At 47.0% G+C, this 18,809-nt stretch overlaps 1 protein-coding gene across 4 annotated transcripts in view; it reads left to right on the forward strand.

Moving 5' to 3' along the window:
• The window catches only part of LOC120058445 (B-cell CLL/lymphoma 9 protein-like), a 33,041-nt gene extending 23,219 nt beyond the window's left edge, over positions 1-9,822 (forward strand). For 3 of the 4 annotated variants that reach the window (XM_039007102.1, XM_039007104.1, XM_039007103.1), the window contains 8 exons: positions 1,431-1,856; positions 3,263-3,609; positions 4,048-4,155; positions 4,236-4,422; positions 4,894-4,993; positions 5,160-7,326; positions 7,944-8,225; positions 8,439-9,822. In XM_039007102.1, the coding sequence (XP_038863030.1) occupies positions 1,558-1,856; positions 3,263-3,609; positions 4,048-4,155; positions 4,236-4,422; positions 4,894-4,993; positions 5,160-7,326; positions 7,944-8,225; positions 8,439-9,517 (4,569 nt within the window). In that variant the 5' untranslated portion in view covers positions 1,431-1,557 and the 3' untranslated portion in view covers positions 9,518-9,822. The remainder of the gene's footprint in view (positions 1-1,430; positions 1,857-3,262; positions 3,610-4,047; positions 4,156-4,235; positions 4,423-4,893; positions 4,994-5,159; positions 7,327-7,943; positions 8,226-8,438) is intronic. The other variant, XM_039007106.1, reaches the window with a different exon arrangement.
• Positions 9,823-18,809: the final 8,987 nt, after the last annotated feature.

The raw sequence follows: 18,809 nt of genomic DNA on the forward strand, positions 1-18,809 counted from the left end.
GGGCTTGGTGGCGGCCTCGGTGGTTTGATGTTTCTGCTCATCGCTCTCTTTCTCCAATTTCTGATATCCACCGTGGCAGATTAACTGGTTCGAGCTAGCTAAGGCTAATAAAACTAAAAAATTTTTTACAGCTAGCTAAGGCTAATAACACTAACACTTTTTACAGCTAGCTAAGGCTAATAAAACTAACATTTTTTTTACAGCTAGCTAAGGCTAATAACACTAACACTTTTTACAGCTAGCTAAGGCTAATAACACTAACACTTCTTACAGCTAGCTAAGGCTAAGGCTAACAACACTAACACTTTTTACAGCTAGCTAAGGCTAATAACACTAACACTTTTTACAGCTAACTAAGGCTAATAACACTAACACTTTTTACAGCTAACTAAGGCTAATAACACTAACACTTTTTACAGCTAGCTAAGACGCTAACTAAACTCTGTAGTTGTGGCGCACGAGGCAGAGTTGAGCAAGCAGCTTCAACGGTAGACTTGACCCCACACTTATAAATCAAAATAAAATATTACAGGCGGCGGCGTATGACGTTTTTCACTTAGCCTACCACAGGGATGTCAATACTTTTGTTCCCTGCTTTTATGGAAACCCGAAGGAGTCATACCTAACCGCCCAGTGGCTTTCCGTATCCCCCCTACACACCGCGGTGCACCCTCTCCATTGTGTTGACAGTCACTCTGTCACTCAAAAGCCAACCTCTCACTCAATAGTTTTAATTTTTTAGCTTTTTATTATATAGGGACATGCAACTAAAACTGGGGGGATGGGGCTCAACCTAGTAGAGACTGGCTTGACCCTGGTTACACACTGACTCGCGTGTGCAAGCCTGTACAGTAGTGTTTCTAGTTAGCCTGTGTAGGAGCAGCTAGCAGTGTGTTGGTCTGTTCCAGTCCCAGCATCGCTTGCTCGCTCGCTCTCTCAATCTCTCTCTCGCTCCCTCTCACTCTTTCTCCCTCCCTGCAGGAGATCTCTGGAGCCGGTTACAGTATTTGAGTGTTTTTGGAGGAGTTCCTAAATATTTGCAGGATGACAGTATGATCTGACTGTGCTGCTCACTGCCCATTCTCATGTCATTACCAGAGGGGCAGAAAACACACACTGCTGCAGCGTAGAACACATACACACTGCTGCAACATAGAGAACACACACACACAGTATAAGAACATGTATGGACTCGTCCGTAGGAATCCAGTCATAATTGAGTGCTCAGTTAGTGGAGCTTCCATTAGTATTCTGTTGGTTTCTCCAGTCAACCACATTCAGGGACTCCCACCACTTCTACCAGATAGGATGATACACAACGGAATTCTTTACAAACATGTTAGAACCAATGACCATGAGACATCAATAAGTTGTTGTAAAGGTGTTCTAACATTTCTGTCTAATTATTATCTTCTGTTTTCTCTCCACAGAGTGCCCAAGGGCTGTGAGAGCCCCTTGGGGAAACCTCAGGCACAAACACACTCTCTTCCTCATACAGAAGCACTCTCTCTCTCTCTCACATACACACACTTATTAAAACAAACACACACACAGAGCATGTTGGAGGTCCAGGAGGAGAGGCCTGCCGTGGCAGGAGGGACGGCAGCGACACATTTCAGCAAGAAAGAGCGAGGGAAGAAAGAACGAGAGGAGGCCAAGGACGGCCGGGGGAATCTTGGGAATATCGGGAACAGTGCTCCTGGTTCGGGTGGCCGAGGGAACGGCAGAGGGAAAGCCCCTCACACACACACAGGCAGCCCCCACCAGCTCATCACCCCACCCTGCTCTGTGGTACTGGGAGCCCCCTCCATTCATCACAACAGACTGAAGAACTCCCCATCCACCAACACACAGAGGTGAGGGAGAGCAAGTGTACTGTGTGTGTGTGTATAGTGGTGGTGGTGGGGGGGTGGTGGTGGTGGTGGTAGTGGTAGTAATAATGTGTGTCCTTAAGTCAGGGAGTACACTGTGTTTGAATGTTCTTTCTGCTGACTCATGTTTCTGGAGCCACTGGAAACCAGCTTCTGCCCTGCCAAACCCTTGCCAGTCTTCTCTCTCTCTCTCTCTCTCTCTCTCTCTCTCTCTCTCTCTCTCTCTCTCTCTCTCTCTCTCTCATATCTCTCCTGTCTCTCTCTCCGCTCTCTCTCTCCTCTCTGGCTGAATGTGTCTGTCATTTAGGGTGTGGTATAGTGATCTCTGCCAGTTGGACTGTTCCTGTTCTCCTGAACTGTACTTTACTCATGGCCATTCAGAAGCAGACGCCCTGCTCTGCCTCTCCTCTTGGGATCAGAGCCAAATATAAGACTCTGGCTGGAATTATTCCTACAGCAGTATTGGCCAGTGAGAAAAGTGTGTTTCCCTTCCCTCTGTCTGCTCCTATACTCTAACTGTACAGCAGTGGTTAGCAGCTATAATGATGGATCATGGTAGGCTGGGGGATTTCCCACAGCGTAAATCCTGGACACAGTAGGCCCACTGTTTTAGTCGGTTCATATTCGGGCACCTCCATACAAACAGAGCTGCCGAATGAGTGAGTGAGTGTGTGTCTGCATGCACATTTGTGTGTGATTTGAACTATTTTGTCAGTCTCCCCTCCCGGCAGTGGAAAGAGGGGAGTGAGGGGAGATTGGGAGGGGTTGATGGGACAAGAGGTCAGTCTGGTTCACTCCAAGCCAGCCGTCTGACTCTCTGGCCTCTTACAGCTGAGCCTCCCCTAGTCAAGGAGTCTGTTTACTGGGCACACGTTAACTCTAGCCCCAGGCTTCAGCCTGTTCCCTCTGTGTCCCTGGTAGCATTTGTGTCATAGTGGGGAAGTAAAAGGACAAAGAGACTAACCTTGTGGGGACACAATTCAGTCCCATTCAAAATCATATTTTCCCTAACCCCTTACCCTAACTTTAACCCGAAAACCAACCCTAGCTCCTAAACCTAATTCTAACCTTAACCCTAAACCCCCTAGAAATAGCATTTGACCTTGTCGTTACTAACAAAATGTCCCCAGTTGGTAATTTTTTGTTTACAATTCTTCTGGGGACTTCTGGTCACCACAAGTATAGTTAAATATGTCCACACACACACACACACACACACACACACACACACACACACACACACACACACACACACACACACACACACACACACACACACACACACACACACACACACACACACACACACACACACACACACACACACACACACACACACCCCAAGGCTATGTCATTGATGAGCACTTCTTCCCTCTCCCTACCTCTCTCAGTCCTAAACCCAAGCCAGAGGTAATGGTGCGCTCCCCTCCAGTCATGTCCCCCTCCGGTGGCGCCGCCCAGATGGACTCCAAACTTCCCAATCAGAGCAAACCAGGAAGCGCCGGCAGCCAATCACAGGCCTCGCCATGCGACCCCAAGACAGTGGGTGGTAAGGGCTCCCAGCAGGGCGGCATGTCAGGGGTGGGTCCAGGAGGTATGGGGGGTCTGAAGAACGGCCAGGGCCTGAACTCTGGGGGACAGGGGACAAAGGTCAAGGTGAAGAGGGAGAGGAGCACCTCAGTGGAGTCCTACAACGAGCAGCAGCCAGGCACAGCCACGCCCACCAGCGACGACAAGGGTGAGTAGTACACTGCACTCTAAATAGTGGTCAAATATGTCAAGTGGTATTAAGTAGAGTACTTTTTACAAATCCTAACCTTCCTTACACTTTCTAAGCTCCCATTTCCATGAAACTAAAGTGCTTACATCTTGCCTCTCTGACACAATAGCTGCTGAAGTTCGTGGGCATGTTACGTGTCCATGTTGTCTGTGTGAACATGTGGTGTTGTGGCTGTAGAAACATCAGCAGGCCCCTGAAAGCGTGTCATTATGGTCACACACTGACTTGATATGCTGCTGTCTCTCTCCTCTCCTCCTGGGAGTCTGGTGGACAGGACTGCGCTCTGATAAAGGAGGGGGAGGGCGTGTGTTTGTGTATTATTGATAGAGAGCTCAGCTGTAACTGTATAAGTACATGCGACACACACGGTTACACACTGACTGTGTGTGTATACAGACAGTAACAGGGTGAAGAGGATGTGTGTGGCTGAGAGGAGGCAGCCCTACAGTGGAGCTGACTGGTGTTCTGGAGGAGAGAGTGATGAGGACGACAAAGGATTCTTCAGTGAGTGTCTGTCCTTCCGTCAACCCCATTTCCACCCACTACTGTAAACTACAGTAACATGATCCTCTGTCCCTCCCCAGACTGTAACTCCAGTGACGTGAAGCCCCAGGACTCCAACTCCCATCCTCCCCCCAACGCCGGACTCAGCCGCTCCTCCACACCCTCCCACAATGCACTAGGAGGCCAGGGCGCAGCGTCGGAGTCGGCGGGTGGTCAGAAGGCTGGGTCTAAAGTGGTTTACGTCTTCACTACAGAGATGGCCAACAAGTAAGGGAGATGGCAGGGAAACCATGTTAATGGTCCTAATATCCCATGATATGTTAGTGATTGAGCTGTAGTCATTGTAGTTGCAGTGTGTGACGTGTTCCCTCAGCAAACTCAGTGTTCCACACACCAGGTTATTCTGAGCTTGGTTTGGATAGACCACACACACCTGAGAAAGGAGTGGAGATATAAAATCCAGAAATCTAGCTCTCCTAACATGCTCGCCTGCAGTTATGCTTTGTTTTCAGTGTGCTTGCCTGAAAGTGTGTTCTTGTTTCAGTTGTCTCCGATTTTACACTGTCCTCTGTACGGAATAGGAGATGAAAGTTGTGGATGTAAAGTGGAAGATGTGTGTGAAACTGTTTGTTTAGTCTGTCGACCTCGGCATTTCCTTCATGCCCTTTGCTAACACTGCCCTCATTCTGCTGCCACAGACACAGACACAAATGTGACTGTCTGGTCTCTGTTCCTCAGGGCTGCTGATGCTGTTCTAACAGGCCACTCAGAAAACATCATCAACTTCCACATGAGAAACATCTCCAACAGCAAGGACAAGATCCCCCTCCCACCCCTGGTAAGAACACACACACACACTGCCATGATGTGATGACTAGACATGTAACTTGGCATAACTTGGCAAAGAGTCAGCTTTGATAAATACTTGATTTACAAACCCTCATTTACTCAAACCTCATTTCTTATCCCCCTGCCTTTATCGCTTTTTCCTTTCTCTGTTTTAGAACGATCAGGCAGGACCCCTCCGAGGTGACTCCAAGCCCTCCCAGCAGTCCTCATCTCATTCCTCAGACAAGAACCACCAGACAGGGTCTAAACCTGGCCTGACTGATCAAGCGCCACCCCAGGCCCCTCCCCAGGGGGTAAAGCCTGGTTCACTCACCCAGGATGGGGCCTCCTCAGCAGACATGGACCCCAAGAACCTCCATGGCAGCAGCCCTGGTAATACCATGGGTCCAGGTGACCAGACCCCTGGGTGCCAGCCCCAGTCTGAGCAGGGCATGCCTCCTCTGAACCCCCCTCAGCCTGGTGAAGGAGGAGGGCTGGGGCCCATAGGGATGGGTCAGCCTGGTCTGACTCCCCAGCAGCAACAGCAGCAACTGGCCCAGGAACTTCTCAACATGGAGGCCAACACAGAGGGCCTGTCCCAGGAACAGCTAGAGCACCGCCAGCGCTCCCTCCAGACCCTGCGAGACATCCAGCGCATGCTCTTCCCTGATGACCGCGATGCCCCACCGCCACCCGGTCCTATTGGGGGACTCCCCCAGTCCCACGACGGCATGCCCGATGGGGGGCCCAGGAGGCCGGAGCAGGGCCCTCTCCAGGCCATGATGGCCCAATCCCAGAGCCTAGGTCCACCAGGGGGTTCGGGAGGGTCCCGACCCCAGGGAACCCCATTTGGCCCCTCACATGGTCACCCCAGAGACATGCCCCCTTTCCCAGATGAGCTGGGGCACATGATGGGTCCTGGAGGGTGTGGGGACGGAGATCACATGACCCCGGAGCAGGTGGCCTGGCTGAAGCTGCAGCAGGAGTTCTACGAGGAGAAGAAGAGAAAACAGGAAATGCATCACCGCCCACTTCCTCCCGACATGATGATGCACCCCCACGGGCCGCGCGGCATGATGCGAGGGCCCCCACCACCCTACCAGATGGGCCCCGGAGAGGTGTGGGTTCCAGGGGGGCCGGGAGGGCCACCAGAGCACTATCACGATCGTATTGCCATGGGCCCCAGAGGGATGCTTCCTCACATGCAGAGGATGCCTGGGTTCCCCCAGGGCATGATGAACCCTGACATGGAGGGACCCCCCAGGCCTGGGATGGGCTGGCCTGAAGACATGCCCCCGAGGATGGGGGACGGCCGGGGGTTCCCAGGAGGGCCAGGGGGTATGTTCGGAGGTCCAGGGGTGCGGGGAGAGCGCTTCCCCAACCCCCAGTCAGTCCAAGAGGCCATGTTTCACCAGGGCATGGGGGGCGACAAGGGACCGGGCCTTCCTCCGCAGATGATGATGGAGATGCAGAGGATGATGGGACACCAAAGAGGCGGCATGGAGCCAGGCAACGGGGGCGGGATGATGTTTCCCAGGATGCCCGGCGAGGGCCCCATGAGCCCCTCTTCCAGACTGGCTGTGATGGGGAGCCGGGACATGGGCCCTGAGTTTGGCATGGGCCCCCATGGGAACCCCCAACTACGAGAGGGGCCTATGAACATGAGCCCAGATGAGATGATGAGAATGAGAGGGCATCCAATGGACAACATGGGGCCCCAGGGAAGGCAGATGCACTTCACAGACCAGCCCCAGCCAGGGGACTTCCCCATGGGACACGCACGACCCTTCCCTGGTGGTCCTGGCGGTATGAGGGGCCCTCATGGAGAGCAGGCCTATGCTGGCCCGGAGCACAGGACCACCCCTACGGGGGGCAATGGCCGCCTCAACCACCACCCGCCCTCCGCCGGACCCCCCCAGGGCCAGAGGGGACGTAAGCCTGCAGAGCTGATCATCCAGCCAGGAGGGGGCAGCTCACCCAGTATTAACCCCCTCAAGTCCCCTCCTTTGAGGCAGGTGCAGTCCCCCATGATGGGCTCTCCCTCTGGGAACCTCAAGTCCCCCCAGACCCCCTCCCAGCTGGCTGGTATGCTCTCCGGCCCTCCGGGACCCAATGGCCCCCCTAACACTGCCAACTCGGCTCCCATGAAGTCTCCCCACTCTATGATGGGGTCTGCTGGTGCCTCCCCTGTAAATATGAGGTCCCCGTCCCTCCCCAACCCTTCTCCAGGGTGGGCCTCTTCCCCAAAACCCCCCATGCCCAGCCCAGGAATCCCTCAGCAGCAAGGGGGTAAAACCCCCCTCAGTATGACCTCACCTAACATGATGGGAAATATGGAGCAAGGTACAGTACTTTTCTGGATTGATCTACTTTCTCCCTTCACTGCTCTCTTCTCGCTCTCACATCTATCTCTTACATGCTGTGATGAACAACATTACTAATGTTGATTTCAAGACAGAGATAATATTCATTTTGAGAGTTTTTTTATACTTACTACCTGATGGAGATGCATGATTGGGTGAAGATGACATGTCTTGAATAGAGGGCTGTTTTGTAACGTCCCTCCTCCTGCAGCACTCTGTCTGTTGTCCAGGCAGTCTAAACAGACCTCTGTTGTATATCTGGGAGTACAGGATAGAATTTGTCTCCATCAGCTTCAAATCAAATTATTTATAAGTCAATAAGTCAATTGAAAGCATCATTCTCATCAATGTAAACACATTTTCCCTAAGCAGAAAACATTTTCCCATTTCAGGGAAATTGCTCCCCCTTGTGGTCATGTAACTTCATTGTATCTAAATTAATTCATGTCATTATTTACAATTGACATGTATTGTATGTCAACCTGAAATGTGTTTGACACATTGTCCCTTCTTTCAAAGTAACCAGGGTATTTTTTGCTACTTAATGAATAGGACTCATGTAAAGAGTTTACTTTTATATCTCTAACCTCTCCACAGGTGGTAATGGCCCCCTCTCGGCACCCCCCTCGTCAGGAGCCCAGTCTGGCTCCATGCCCCTCCAGGGGGGTCCAGGCAGCGCCCCGACCGGCAGCCCTTACTCCCTACCCCCCGAACCTACGCTATCACAGAACCCCCTCTCCATCATGATGTCACGCATGTCCAAGTTCGCCATGCCCAGCTCCACCCCCCTCTACCATGACGCCATCAAGACCGTGGCGAGCTCAGACGACGACTCGCCCCCTGCTCGCTCCCCGAACCTGCCCTCCATGAACAACAACGGTGAGTGGACAGAGACATGCTTAGATGTCATGTTATACCGCATTCAAATATCTTGTAAATAAATAATTATTTTGAGATTTAATTTATGTATTTTGTAACACTTTTTCTTAGAGCTTTGACTTTATGGTTAGCTCGACTTGATTGAAGAGGAATTAAATTATAACATGCTGTCTGTGCACTAATGTCCCTCTCTCTCTATGTGGCCCTCTGTAGGTATGGGAATGAACCACCACCAAGGTCCTCCTCGTATGATGGGCCCCGGCTCCTCTGGCCCCATGCCTGTCCTCAGTCCCCTGGGTATGACCCCCATGGGCTCACAGCCTCTCTCCCACGGCATGCCCCAGCAGATGCCCTCCCCAAACCCCCCCAACATGGGCCCTGGCCCGGGCATGATGCCTCATGGCATGATGATGCATCCCAACCCCCAGGACCAAGGCATGGGCAACCCCCAGATGATGCCCCAGGGGCGCATGGGCTACCCCCACCGAGGGCAGGGCTACCCCCTCCCCCAGTCCCCCTCCCAGCAGGGCGCCTACTCCCCCCACAACGGCCCTGTGCCCCAGGGCTTCCCAGGACACCCCATGGGCTTCCAGGGAGAAGGGGGTCCTATGGGGAGTCGGATGGGGAACATGCCTCCTGGAGGTGGAGGCGACGGAGGTAGGCCCAACAACCCTGGAGGACCACAGTTCAACATGCACGGAGAGTTCAGTGATGCAGACCTGCATGAGGTGATGCGAACCGGAGCGTCCGGTATGCCAGAGTTTGACCTGTCCAGGATCATCCCATCAGACAAGCCCAGCCAGACGCTGTCCTATTTCCCTAGGGGAGGAGGAGATGGCCCCGGCCCAGGGGGGAAACCTCCACACATGCAGGGAATGATGCAGGGGATGATGGGGGAGGGCCCCCCAAGGATGGGCATGCCCATGCAGGGGCTGGGGGGGATGCCCGGGGGGCCGGGAGGCACTATGGGCCCCCAGGATATGCCCATGGGAAACCCTTCCCATAATCCTATGCGGCCACATGGGCCCCCAGGGTTCATGGGTCAGGGCATGATGGGACCTCAGCACCGGATGATGTCACAGGGGGGTCCAGCGGGCATGATGCAGGGAAAGGAGAGGGGAGTACTCTACAACCACCCTGGGCCTGGGGGGTCGCCCAACATGATGATGTCTCTGCAAGGCATGGGCGTCCCCCCCCAGCAGCAGACGACGATGATGATGATGGGGGGGCAGATGAGGTCGCGTGGCATGGACATGGACATGGGGTTCAGCCCAGGGCCCGGAATGTTCTAACACACAACTTATAGAACCATGGACCTCGAATGTTGTGAGCTCATATACAGAATGTGGATGGAATGTGTCACAGCAGAAAAGAGATAGATGGATTAAAACATAGAAAGTAAGGAATGACAGACAGAGATTGGTACTCTGGCGTGAAACATGTATGGGAGAGGAGTGATGCCGTTAATGGCTTGTGGAGTCTACATAGCCCAGTACTTGTCTTTTGCCACAAGCATTTCATTTGCTCCCTTCAGAAATGTCTGAATGTATGGGATTGTTGTGCTTCAATGTCACAATTAAACTGTTCCTCAAGTGTTTTTTTGTTGTGTTAAATCTCTGACTATAAGGTTTGAGTGTCGAAGAGGAATGAGATAAACCACCTTGGAGGACTGTACAGCTAGCTGTATATCAACTTTTTCAAATCAGTAAAAAAATCAACAACGGATTTTCCCAGCAAAGGATAAGGAACTTAAAAATGGAATAAAAAGACTTGTGAAATAAAATCGTATTTTGTGAAGATTAATGGAAATCTATCTTCTCTAGCTCCATCGTTTTGACTATTTCTGTCCTGTGTGTGTGTGTGTGTGTGTGTGTGTGTGTGTGTGTGTGTGTGTGTGTGTGTGTGTGTGTGTGTGTGTGTGTGTGTGTGTGTGTGTGTGTGTGTGTGTGTGTGTGTGTGTGTGTGTGTGTACGAGCCTGCGACGGTGTGTGTTTTGTGTTGTAAGTATGTATAGGGATTCTATCAGTGACCTCTAAGCTCTCTTACCCATCTTTTCATTGGGGGAGGAACGCCACTCTAAAGAACAGTACTGTTTACCATTGGTGGGATATTTTCATTTTTGTCTTTTAATTTCCTTTAAATCCATTGTATAACAAACCAAACTATGACCTCATAGAGATAATGGTATTATTAAAAAAGCACAAAGATTGATAAACTGTAGTGTCTTTTTTCTCCCATTTCAACTCTTCTACCAGACAGTTTGTGTGCTCCGTTTCTGATTCCTGTTGCGGTTTGGTCTTCTGTTGACTCTGGGATTTCATTCCCACAGCATTCATCTGATAGAAGATTAACTGAGTGGGACCAGACATAACAGGTGAGCTAGGGCTCTATTATTTTCTGGTATATGTCGGCTCAATAGGAAATTGCTTTTAAATTTCAAGCGCTCTATAGTGCTGGTCTTTGGCGATACATTGAATCGAGCCAGTGTATCAAGAAAGCCAGACGCCAACCAGAGTTCTTCCTTGCCATGCTTCTAACCACCAAATGACACTAACAAACTAAAATGTGTATACATTGTACAATAAATTGGTAAGTCAGAGCCTCATATCACATTCATTTGTATATATATATACAGTTGAAGTCGGAAGTTTACATACACCTTAGCCAAATACATTTAAACTCCGTTTTACACAATTCTTGACATTTAATCCTAGTAAAAATTCCCCGTCTTTGGTCAGTTAGGATCACCACTTTATTTTAAGAATGTGAAATGTCAGAATAATAGTAGAGAGAATGATTTATTTCTGCTTTTGTTTCTGTCAATCACATTTCCAGTGGGTCAGAAGTTTACATACACTCAATTAGTATTTGGTAGCATTGCCTTTAAATTGTTTAACTTGGGTCAAATGTTTCAGGTAGCCTTCCACAAGCTTCCCACAATAGGTGAATTTTGGCCTCATTAATCCTGACAGGGCTGGTGTAACGTAGTCAGGTTTGTAGGCCTCCTTGCTCACACATGCTTTTTCAGTTCTGCCCACAAATTTTCTATGGGATTGAGGTCAGGGCTTTGTGATGGCCACTCCAATACCTCCACCCTGTTGTCCTTAAGCCATTTTGCCACAACTTTGGAAGTATGCTTGGGGTCATTGTCCATTTGGAAGACCCATTTGTGACCAAGCTTTACCTTCCTGACTGATGTCTTGATGTTGCTTCAATATATCCACAACATTTTCCTCCCTCATGATGCCATCTATTTTGTGAAGTGCACCAGTTTCTACTGCAGCAAAGCACCCCCACAACATGATGCTGCCACCCAAAATCATTCGCAAGGAGATTCCTGCAAAAATATTATTTGAAGATGAACCAGACTTGTGGAGGTCTACAATTGTTTTTCTGAGGTCTTGGCTGATTTCTTTTGATTTTCCCATGATGTCAAGCAAAGAGGCACTGAGTTTGAAGGTAGACCTTGAAATACATCCACAGGTACACCTCCAATTGACTCAAATGATGTCAATTAGCCTATCAGAAGCTTCTAAAGCCATGACATCATTTTCTGGAATTTCCCAAGCTGTTTAAAGGCACAGTCAACTTAGTGTATGTAAACTTCTGACCCACTGGAATTGTGATACAGTGAATTATAAGTGAAATAATCTGTGTAAACAATTGTTGGAAAAATTACTTGTGTCATGCACACAGTAGATGTCCTAACCGACTTGCCAAACCTATAGTTTGTTAACAAGAAATTTGTGGAGTGGTTGAAAAACTCGTTTTAATGACTCCAACCTAAGTGTATGTAAACTCCCGACTTCAACTGTATACAGTGTCAGTCACGTCTTTGGTCATGTTCACATTCGTCAAACAAAATCACCCTAATTATTGGCTGACAATAGAGCCTACCGCAATGCAACAAACGACGGTTGATAAATGATGTTCCACTCAGGCCGTTTACCAATGAAAAAAATAGGCATTTCCGGTCTGCTTAATAGTGGGGTGGCTCTCCAGTAGGCACTAATGCATTAGCAGCTGGGTCTGGTCATCTTAGTTGACTGTATAAATGGGTTGGTTGTTAAAGAAGGATATTTAAGCCTTGAGACAATTGAGACATGGACGTTATGTGTGCCATTCAGAGGGTGAATGGGCAAGACAAGAAATGTAAATGTCTTTGAACAAGGTATGGTAGAAGGTGCCAGGCGCAACGGTTTATGTCAAATAACTGCCGCGCTGCTGTGTTTTTCACGCTCAACAGTTTCCCGTGTGTATTCAGAATGGTCTACCACCCAAAGGACATCTAGCCAACCTGAAACAACTGTGGGAAGCATTGGAGTAAAAAAGGGCCAGCATCCCTGTGGAACACTTTAGACACCTTGTATAGTCCATTAGGAAGTTGTTCCTAATATTTGGTATACTCAGTGTATATACCTGTTTAAATAGGTCCCCTTGGATCTACACATGTGCTTTGAGTTGCATGGCTCCAATTGAAGTGCAAAGAAGCCCCTTGTGCACATCCTCATGACAACAACCACCTTAATATGATCAGACAAAATCCCATTTCCATGTGTTTCCATTACTAATGTAAATCTCTCCCCCAAAGGGATGTCTGTATTTGTTTTTCATTTTCCTCCCATCTCCTGTATTCAGAGAGTGACCTTTCACTGGCATGGAGGGATATGAAACCAAAACCAGGGAGGGCTTTTCACTCCAAATGGATGTGAGATCAGAAACCGTTGTAGAACAACAGCACACACTGGCTTAGAATGTCTTGGTATCCAACGGGGATAGACAAACAGTGGAAAAGCATTGGAAAATGTAACTGAAATGAAGCCACAATGTACCATGCTAGCTTGCCTACAACAAGGCTTGTTTTGTTGGATAGGTCTAAGTGACTAGCTTGTAGTAATAAACACTGACCTTGCCTTTCTGTAAGCCTTTTCTTCATCAGGGGTTGATGGTGAGATAGCATCATAATGAGCAGCGTGAAAAGGAACAACTGTAAAATGGTGGCAAACAGAACAGATCCAGAATGCAATTCAGCAATTCATTTTTGCTCCACTCCATTGAGCCTGACACAATGTGAAGCCCCCGCTCTAGCTACAGTGGGGGAGAGAGCAGTAATGATGCACTCACACACACACTCACACACACACACACATACACACGCATGCATGCACAGTCCCTTACACACACAAAAAGGAACCTACATTCATATTCACCATAGGGAAGGTAGTCCTCTCTCTACCCTGTAAGGGGTGAGGGACCAGGGGTAGAGGAGCAGGACAGATGGGCAGAAGTCATCTCATTCCCCTTCATCATTGTTTACATAGTACCTGAACCAAACACCTATCAGCCATGGACAGAAATTGGTAAAACTTTATTTGGGTAGTCCATCTGTATATGCGCTACAGACTATCTATACACTATGTAGACTATCTGCAGACTGTAACAGACTATCTACATCAGTAACATTTCAACTAACTGCAGTATCTACTAACCCTAACCTTAGCCCTAACCTTAACCCTTATCCTAACCCTAAACTTAACCCTTGCCCTAACCCTATCCCTAACCCTAACAGTAACCTTAGCAAGCAGTTGCTTATCAACAGATAGTTTGTTAATAGTATGACCATGTACAAATGGACTATCCAGACAATAAAAATAAAGGGGGATCTAGAAATGTTAAACAAACATGCCTGTTTGTTTGTTTTTATGCCCTTGATAAATGTAGAAAGAGAGAGAGCAAAAGTGAGTTTGTGTGTGTTTGTATGTGCAAGAGGGAGAGAGAGAGAGAAAAGAGAAAGGTAGGGGACAGAAAATACATTCCTCTCTACCTTGTAGGCCTACCCTGGTGCGAGGGCTTGGCTTGACAATCTCAGAATTAAATTAAACTTTTTGGTGTTTTGTAACAGATGTCTCTTTGCATTCAACAAATGGCAGATGTACAGTTTGGATTGATTGATTGGTTTTATTTGTCAGAAGAAAAAAAAATCCATGTTTACACTCAGAACAAATATTTTTTTTAAATTGCACAATAAAGTCGGGGACTTAATTCAATTGTGGTCCCTATTTTCTGACATAAATAGATATACAAGTACATAGATACATACAGACAGATTCCAGAGATATAGACAAAAAAATGCTTAACTTCCAGATGAGCATGAGGGGGGAGTTTAAGTACAATTCTGACAAGCTTGTTTTGGCTGGTCTGTAGCTTATTCTTTAGATGTTTGTGGCTGCTGGTGAACAATGACATGCAGGCATAATCAAAGTGACACTGGACTAGCACACTTGCCAGAGTCTTCATGTCTCTGGCCACTGTGTTCTTAGGAACCTTCAATGCTGCAGAAATTTTGGGGCACCCTTCCCTAGATCTGTGTCTCGACACAATCCTGTCTCGGAGCTCTACGGACAATTCCCTCAACCTCATGGCTTGGTTCTTTCTCTGACATGCACTGTCAACTGTGGGACCTTATATAGACAGGTGTGTGCCTTTCCAACATGTCCAATCAATTTAATTTACCACATGTGGACTCCAATTACGTTATAGAAACATCTCAAGGATGATCAATGGAAACAGGATGTACCTGAGCTGAATTTCGAGTCTCATAGCAAAGGGTCTGAATTCTTATGTTCTAAAAACCTGTTTTCGCTTTGTCATTACGGGTTACTGTGTGTAGATTGATGACGAAAAACATTTATTTAATCCATTTTAGAATAAGGCTGTAACATAACACAATGTGGAAAAAGTCAAGGGGTTTGAATACTTTCTGAATGCACTGTATTTCTTCTGTAGCCTAGTAAACTGTGTGCTTTCCAATCATGTCAGATAAAAAATGTAATGACATGTACTTTACTTCCATATAAGGTTGGATGTAAACCTCATTATTAGCTAGGTTTCCACCAATTTCCAGACAGATTTTCATGCAAATATTCTAAAATCCGTATAAAAACAACATGTATTTTCCCTCCAGAAATCTATTTCCATCAAATTGACTTGATTTTGATAAAAAGCTGTGCGTGATGACGTAATACACATAAAAATACTTTTCCTGTTAAATTCCCATGCACCGAATTTAAAAAAATACAATTTATATGGGTTTCCATTGCCTTTTTAACTCTACTGATTGTTTTGTACCCCCCCCCCCCAAAAAAAATGGTGTTACAGTATACTGTGCATTCGGAAAGTATTCAGACCCATTGACTTAACACATTTTGTTACGTTACAGACGTTTTCTAAAATGGAGTACATAAAGAAATGTACTCATCATTCTACACACAATACCCCATAATGACGAAGTGAAAACAGGTTTTTAGATATCAATCAAATGTATTTACAGTGGGGCAAAAAAGTATTTAGTCAGCCACCAATTGTGCAAGTTCTCCCACTTAAAAAGATGAGAGAGGCCTGTAATTTTCATCATAGGTACACTTCAACTATGACAGACAAAATGAGAAAAAACAAATCCAGAAAATCACATTGTAGGATTTTTTATGAGTTTATTTGCAAATTATGGTGGAAAATAAGTATTTGGTCACCTACAAACAAGCAAGATCTCTGGCTCTCACAGACCTGTAACTTCTTCTTTAAGAGGCTCCTCTGTCCTCCACTCGTTACCTGTATTAATGGCACCTGTTTGAACTTGTTATCAGTATAAAAGACACCTGTCCACAACCTCAAACAGTCACACTCCAAACTCCACTATGGCCAAGACCAAAGAGCTGTCAAAGGACACCAGAAACAAAATTGTAGACCTGCACCAGGCTGGGAAGACTGAATCTGCAATAGGTAAGCAGCTTGGTTTGAAGAAATCACCTGTGGGAGCAATTATTAGGAAATGGAAGACATACAAGACCACTGATAATCTCCCTCGATCTGGGGCTCCACGCAAGATCTCACCCCGTGGGGTCAAAATGATCACAAGAACGGTGAGCAAAAATCCCAGAACCACACGGGGGGACCTAGTGAATGACCTGCAGAGACCTGGGACCAAAGTAACAAAGCCTACCATCAGTAACACACTACGCCGCCAGGGACTCAAATCCTGCAGTGCCAGACGTGTCCCCCTGCTTAAGCCAGTACATGTCCAGGCCCGTCTGAAGTTTGCTAGAGAGCATTTGGATGATCCAGAAGAAGATTGGGAGAATGTCATATGGTCAGATGAAACCAAAATATAACTAGAGGAGATCTGCATGGAGGAATGGGCCAAAATACCAGCAACAGTGTGTGAAAACCTTGTGAAGACTTACAGAAAACGTTTGACCTCTGTCATTGCCAACAAAGGGTATATAACAAAGTATTGAGATAAACTTTTGTTATTGACCAAATACTTATTTTCCACCATAATATGCTAATAAATTCATTAAAAATCCTACAATGTGATTTTCTGGATAATTTTTTCTCATTTTGTGTGTCATAGTTGAAGTGTACCTCTGATGAAAATTACAGGCCTCTCTCATCTTTTTAAGTGGGAGAACTTGCACAATTGGTGGCTGACTAAATACTTTTTTGCCCCACTGTATAAAGCCCTTTTTACATCAGCCGATGTCACAAAGTGCTATACAGAAACCCAGCCTAAAACCCCAAACAGCAAGCAATGCAGATGTAGAAGCATTAGTTTGATATGTTTGCATGTATTTAAAAAATAATAATACCTTATTTACATAAACATTCAGACCCTTTGCTATGAGACTCAAAATTGAGCTCAGGTGCATCCTGTTTCCATTCATCATCCTTGAGATGTTTCTACAACTTGATGGAGTCCAACTGGGGTAAATTCAATTGATTGGACATGATTTGGAAAGGCACACGACACACTTGTCTATGTAAGGTCCCACAGTTGACAGTGCATGCTAGAGCAAAAAGCAAGCCATGAGGTCAAAGGAATTGTCCGTAGAACTCCGAAACAGGATTGTGTCGAAGCACAGATCTGGGGAAGGGTACCAAAAACATTTCTGCAGCATTGAAGGTCCCCAAGAACACAGTCGTCTCCATCATTCTTAAACGGAAGAAGTTTGGAAACACCAAAACTCTTCCTAGAGCTGGCCGCCAGGCCAAACTGAGCAATCGGGGGAGGAGGGCCTTGGTCAGGGAGGTGATCAAGAACCTGATGGTCACTCTGACAGAGCTCCAGAGTTCCTCTGTGGAGATGGGAGGACCTTCCAGAAGGACAACCATCTCTGCAGCACTCCACCAATCAGGCCTTTATGGTAGAGTGGCCAGACGGAAGCCACTCCTCAGTAAAAGGCACATGACAGCCCGCTTGGAGTTTGCCAAAGGCAACCTAAAGGACTCTCAGACCATGAGAAACAAGATTCTCTGTTCTGATGAAACCAAGATTGAACACTTTGGCCTGAATGCCAAGCGTCACGTCTAGAGGACATGGGGGTGGCAGCATCATGCTGTGGGGAAGATTTTCGGCGGCAGGGACTGGGAGACTAGTCAGGATTGAGGCAAAGAGGACAACGCAGGAGTGGCTTCGGGACTTTAAATGTCCTTGAGTGGCCCAGCCAGAGCCCAGACTTGAATCCGATCTAACATCTCTGGAGAGACCTGAAAATAGCTGTGCAGCGATGCTCCCCATCCAACCTGACAGAGCTTGAGAGGATCTGTAGAGAAGAATGGGAGAAACTCCCCAAATACAGGTGTGCCAAGCTTGCAGCGTCATACCCAAGAAGACTTGAGTCTGTAATCGCTGCCAAAGGTGACTCAACAAAGTACTGAGTAAAGGGTCTGAATACTTATTTAAATGTGATATTTTCGTTTTTTACTTTTCATAAATTTGCAAACATTTCTAAAAACCTGTTTTTGTTTTGTCATTATGGGTATTGTGTGTAGATTGACGAGGGAAAACAACTATTTGATCCGTTTTAGATTAAGGCGCAATGAAATGTGGAAAAAGCCAAGGGGTCTGAATACTTTCTGAATGCACTGTATAGCGAATGTGCCCACTCTGGTCTTGGCACTTGTGCTCTAGCCAACAGCTCACAGATAGAGTGCGAGTATAGACTACATGAGATTATTATGGACAAAAGAGCAATATTATTTGTATTTGTCAAATTGCAGCCAAGCATCTATCAAAACATCAAGACCCTCAATATTTATTGAAAAAGAACATCAAGCTCATCACCCTGCACTTTCACCACCCGGCGAAGTTCATCATAACTTATTTCATCTGTAGCCTAATAAACCACATGCTTCCCGGGGTCGTAGTGGCAGGACTACACAACATGTCATCGCGTGACTACAATATTACTTTGATATGATGGTAATTATATCAATATTTGTGCATAAAAGCATTTCCACCGCCAATTCTCGCATATTGAATTTTACCGTCACAAAAAGATCTCACTTTGTATTTTGTTTTGTCAACATTTGGAAAGTTTACAGACACAAATGCTGTTTCTATCAGGCCTGTCATTTTTCATCCGACATGTGCTTTACTTTCTTAAAAAGGTTGAATGGGAACCTGGTTAGTGTCAAGTGTTTTGAGGATGCTGGAATCAGATTTTGGACAAACTTGCACATGCCTACAGGAGACTTTTGAAGTAGCCTAATCAGATTAAAACATTGTGACTGTTTGGCCACATATAA

The sequence above is a fragment of the Salvelinus namaycush genome, chromosome 13, assembly GCF_016432855.1.
Source record: "Salvelinus namaycush isolate Seneca chromosome 13, SaNama_1.0, whole genome shotgun sequence".
NCBI classification, from domain to species: Eukaryota; Metazoa; Chordata; class Actinopteri; order Salmoniformes; family Salmonidae; genus Salvelinus; species Salvelinus namaycush.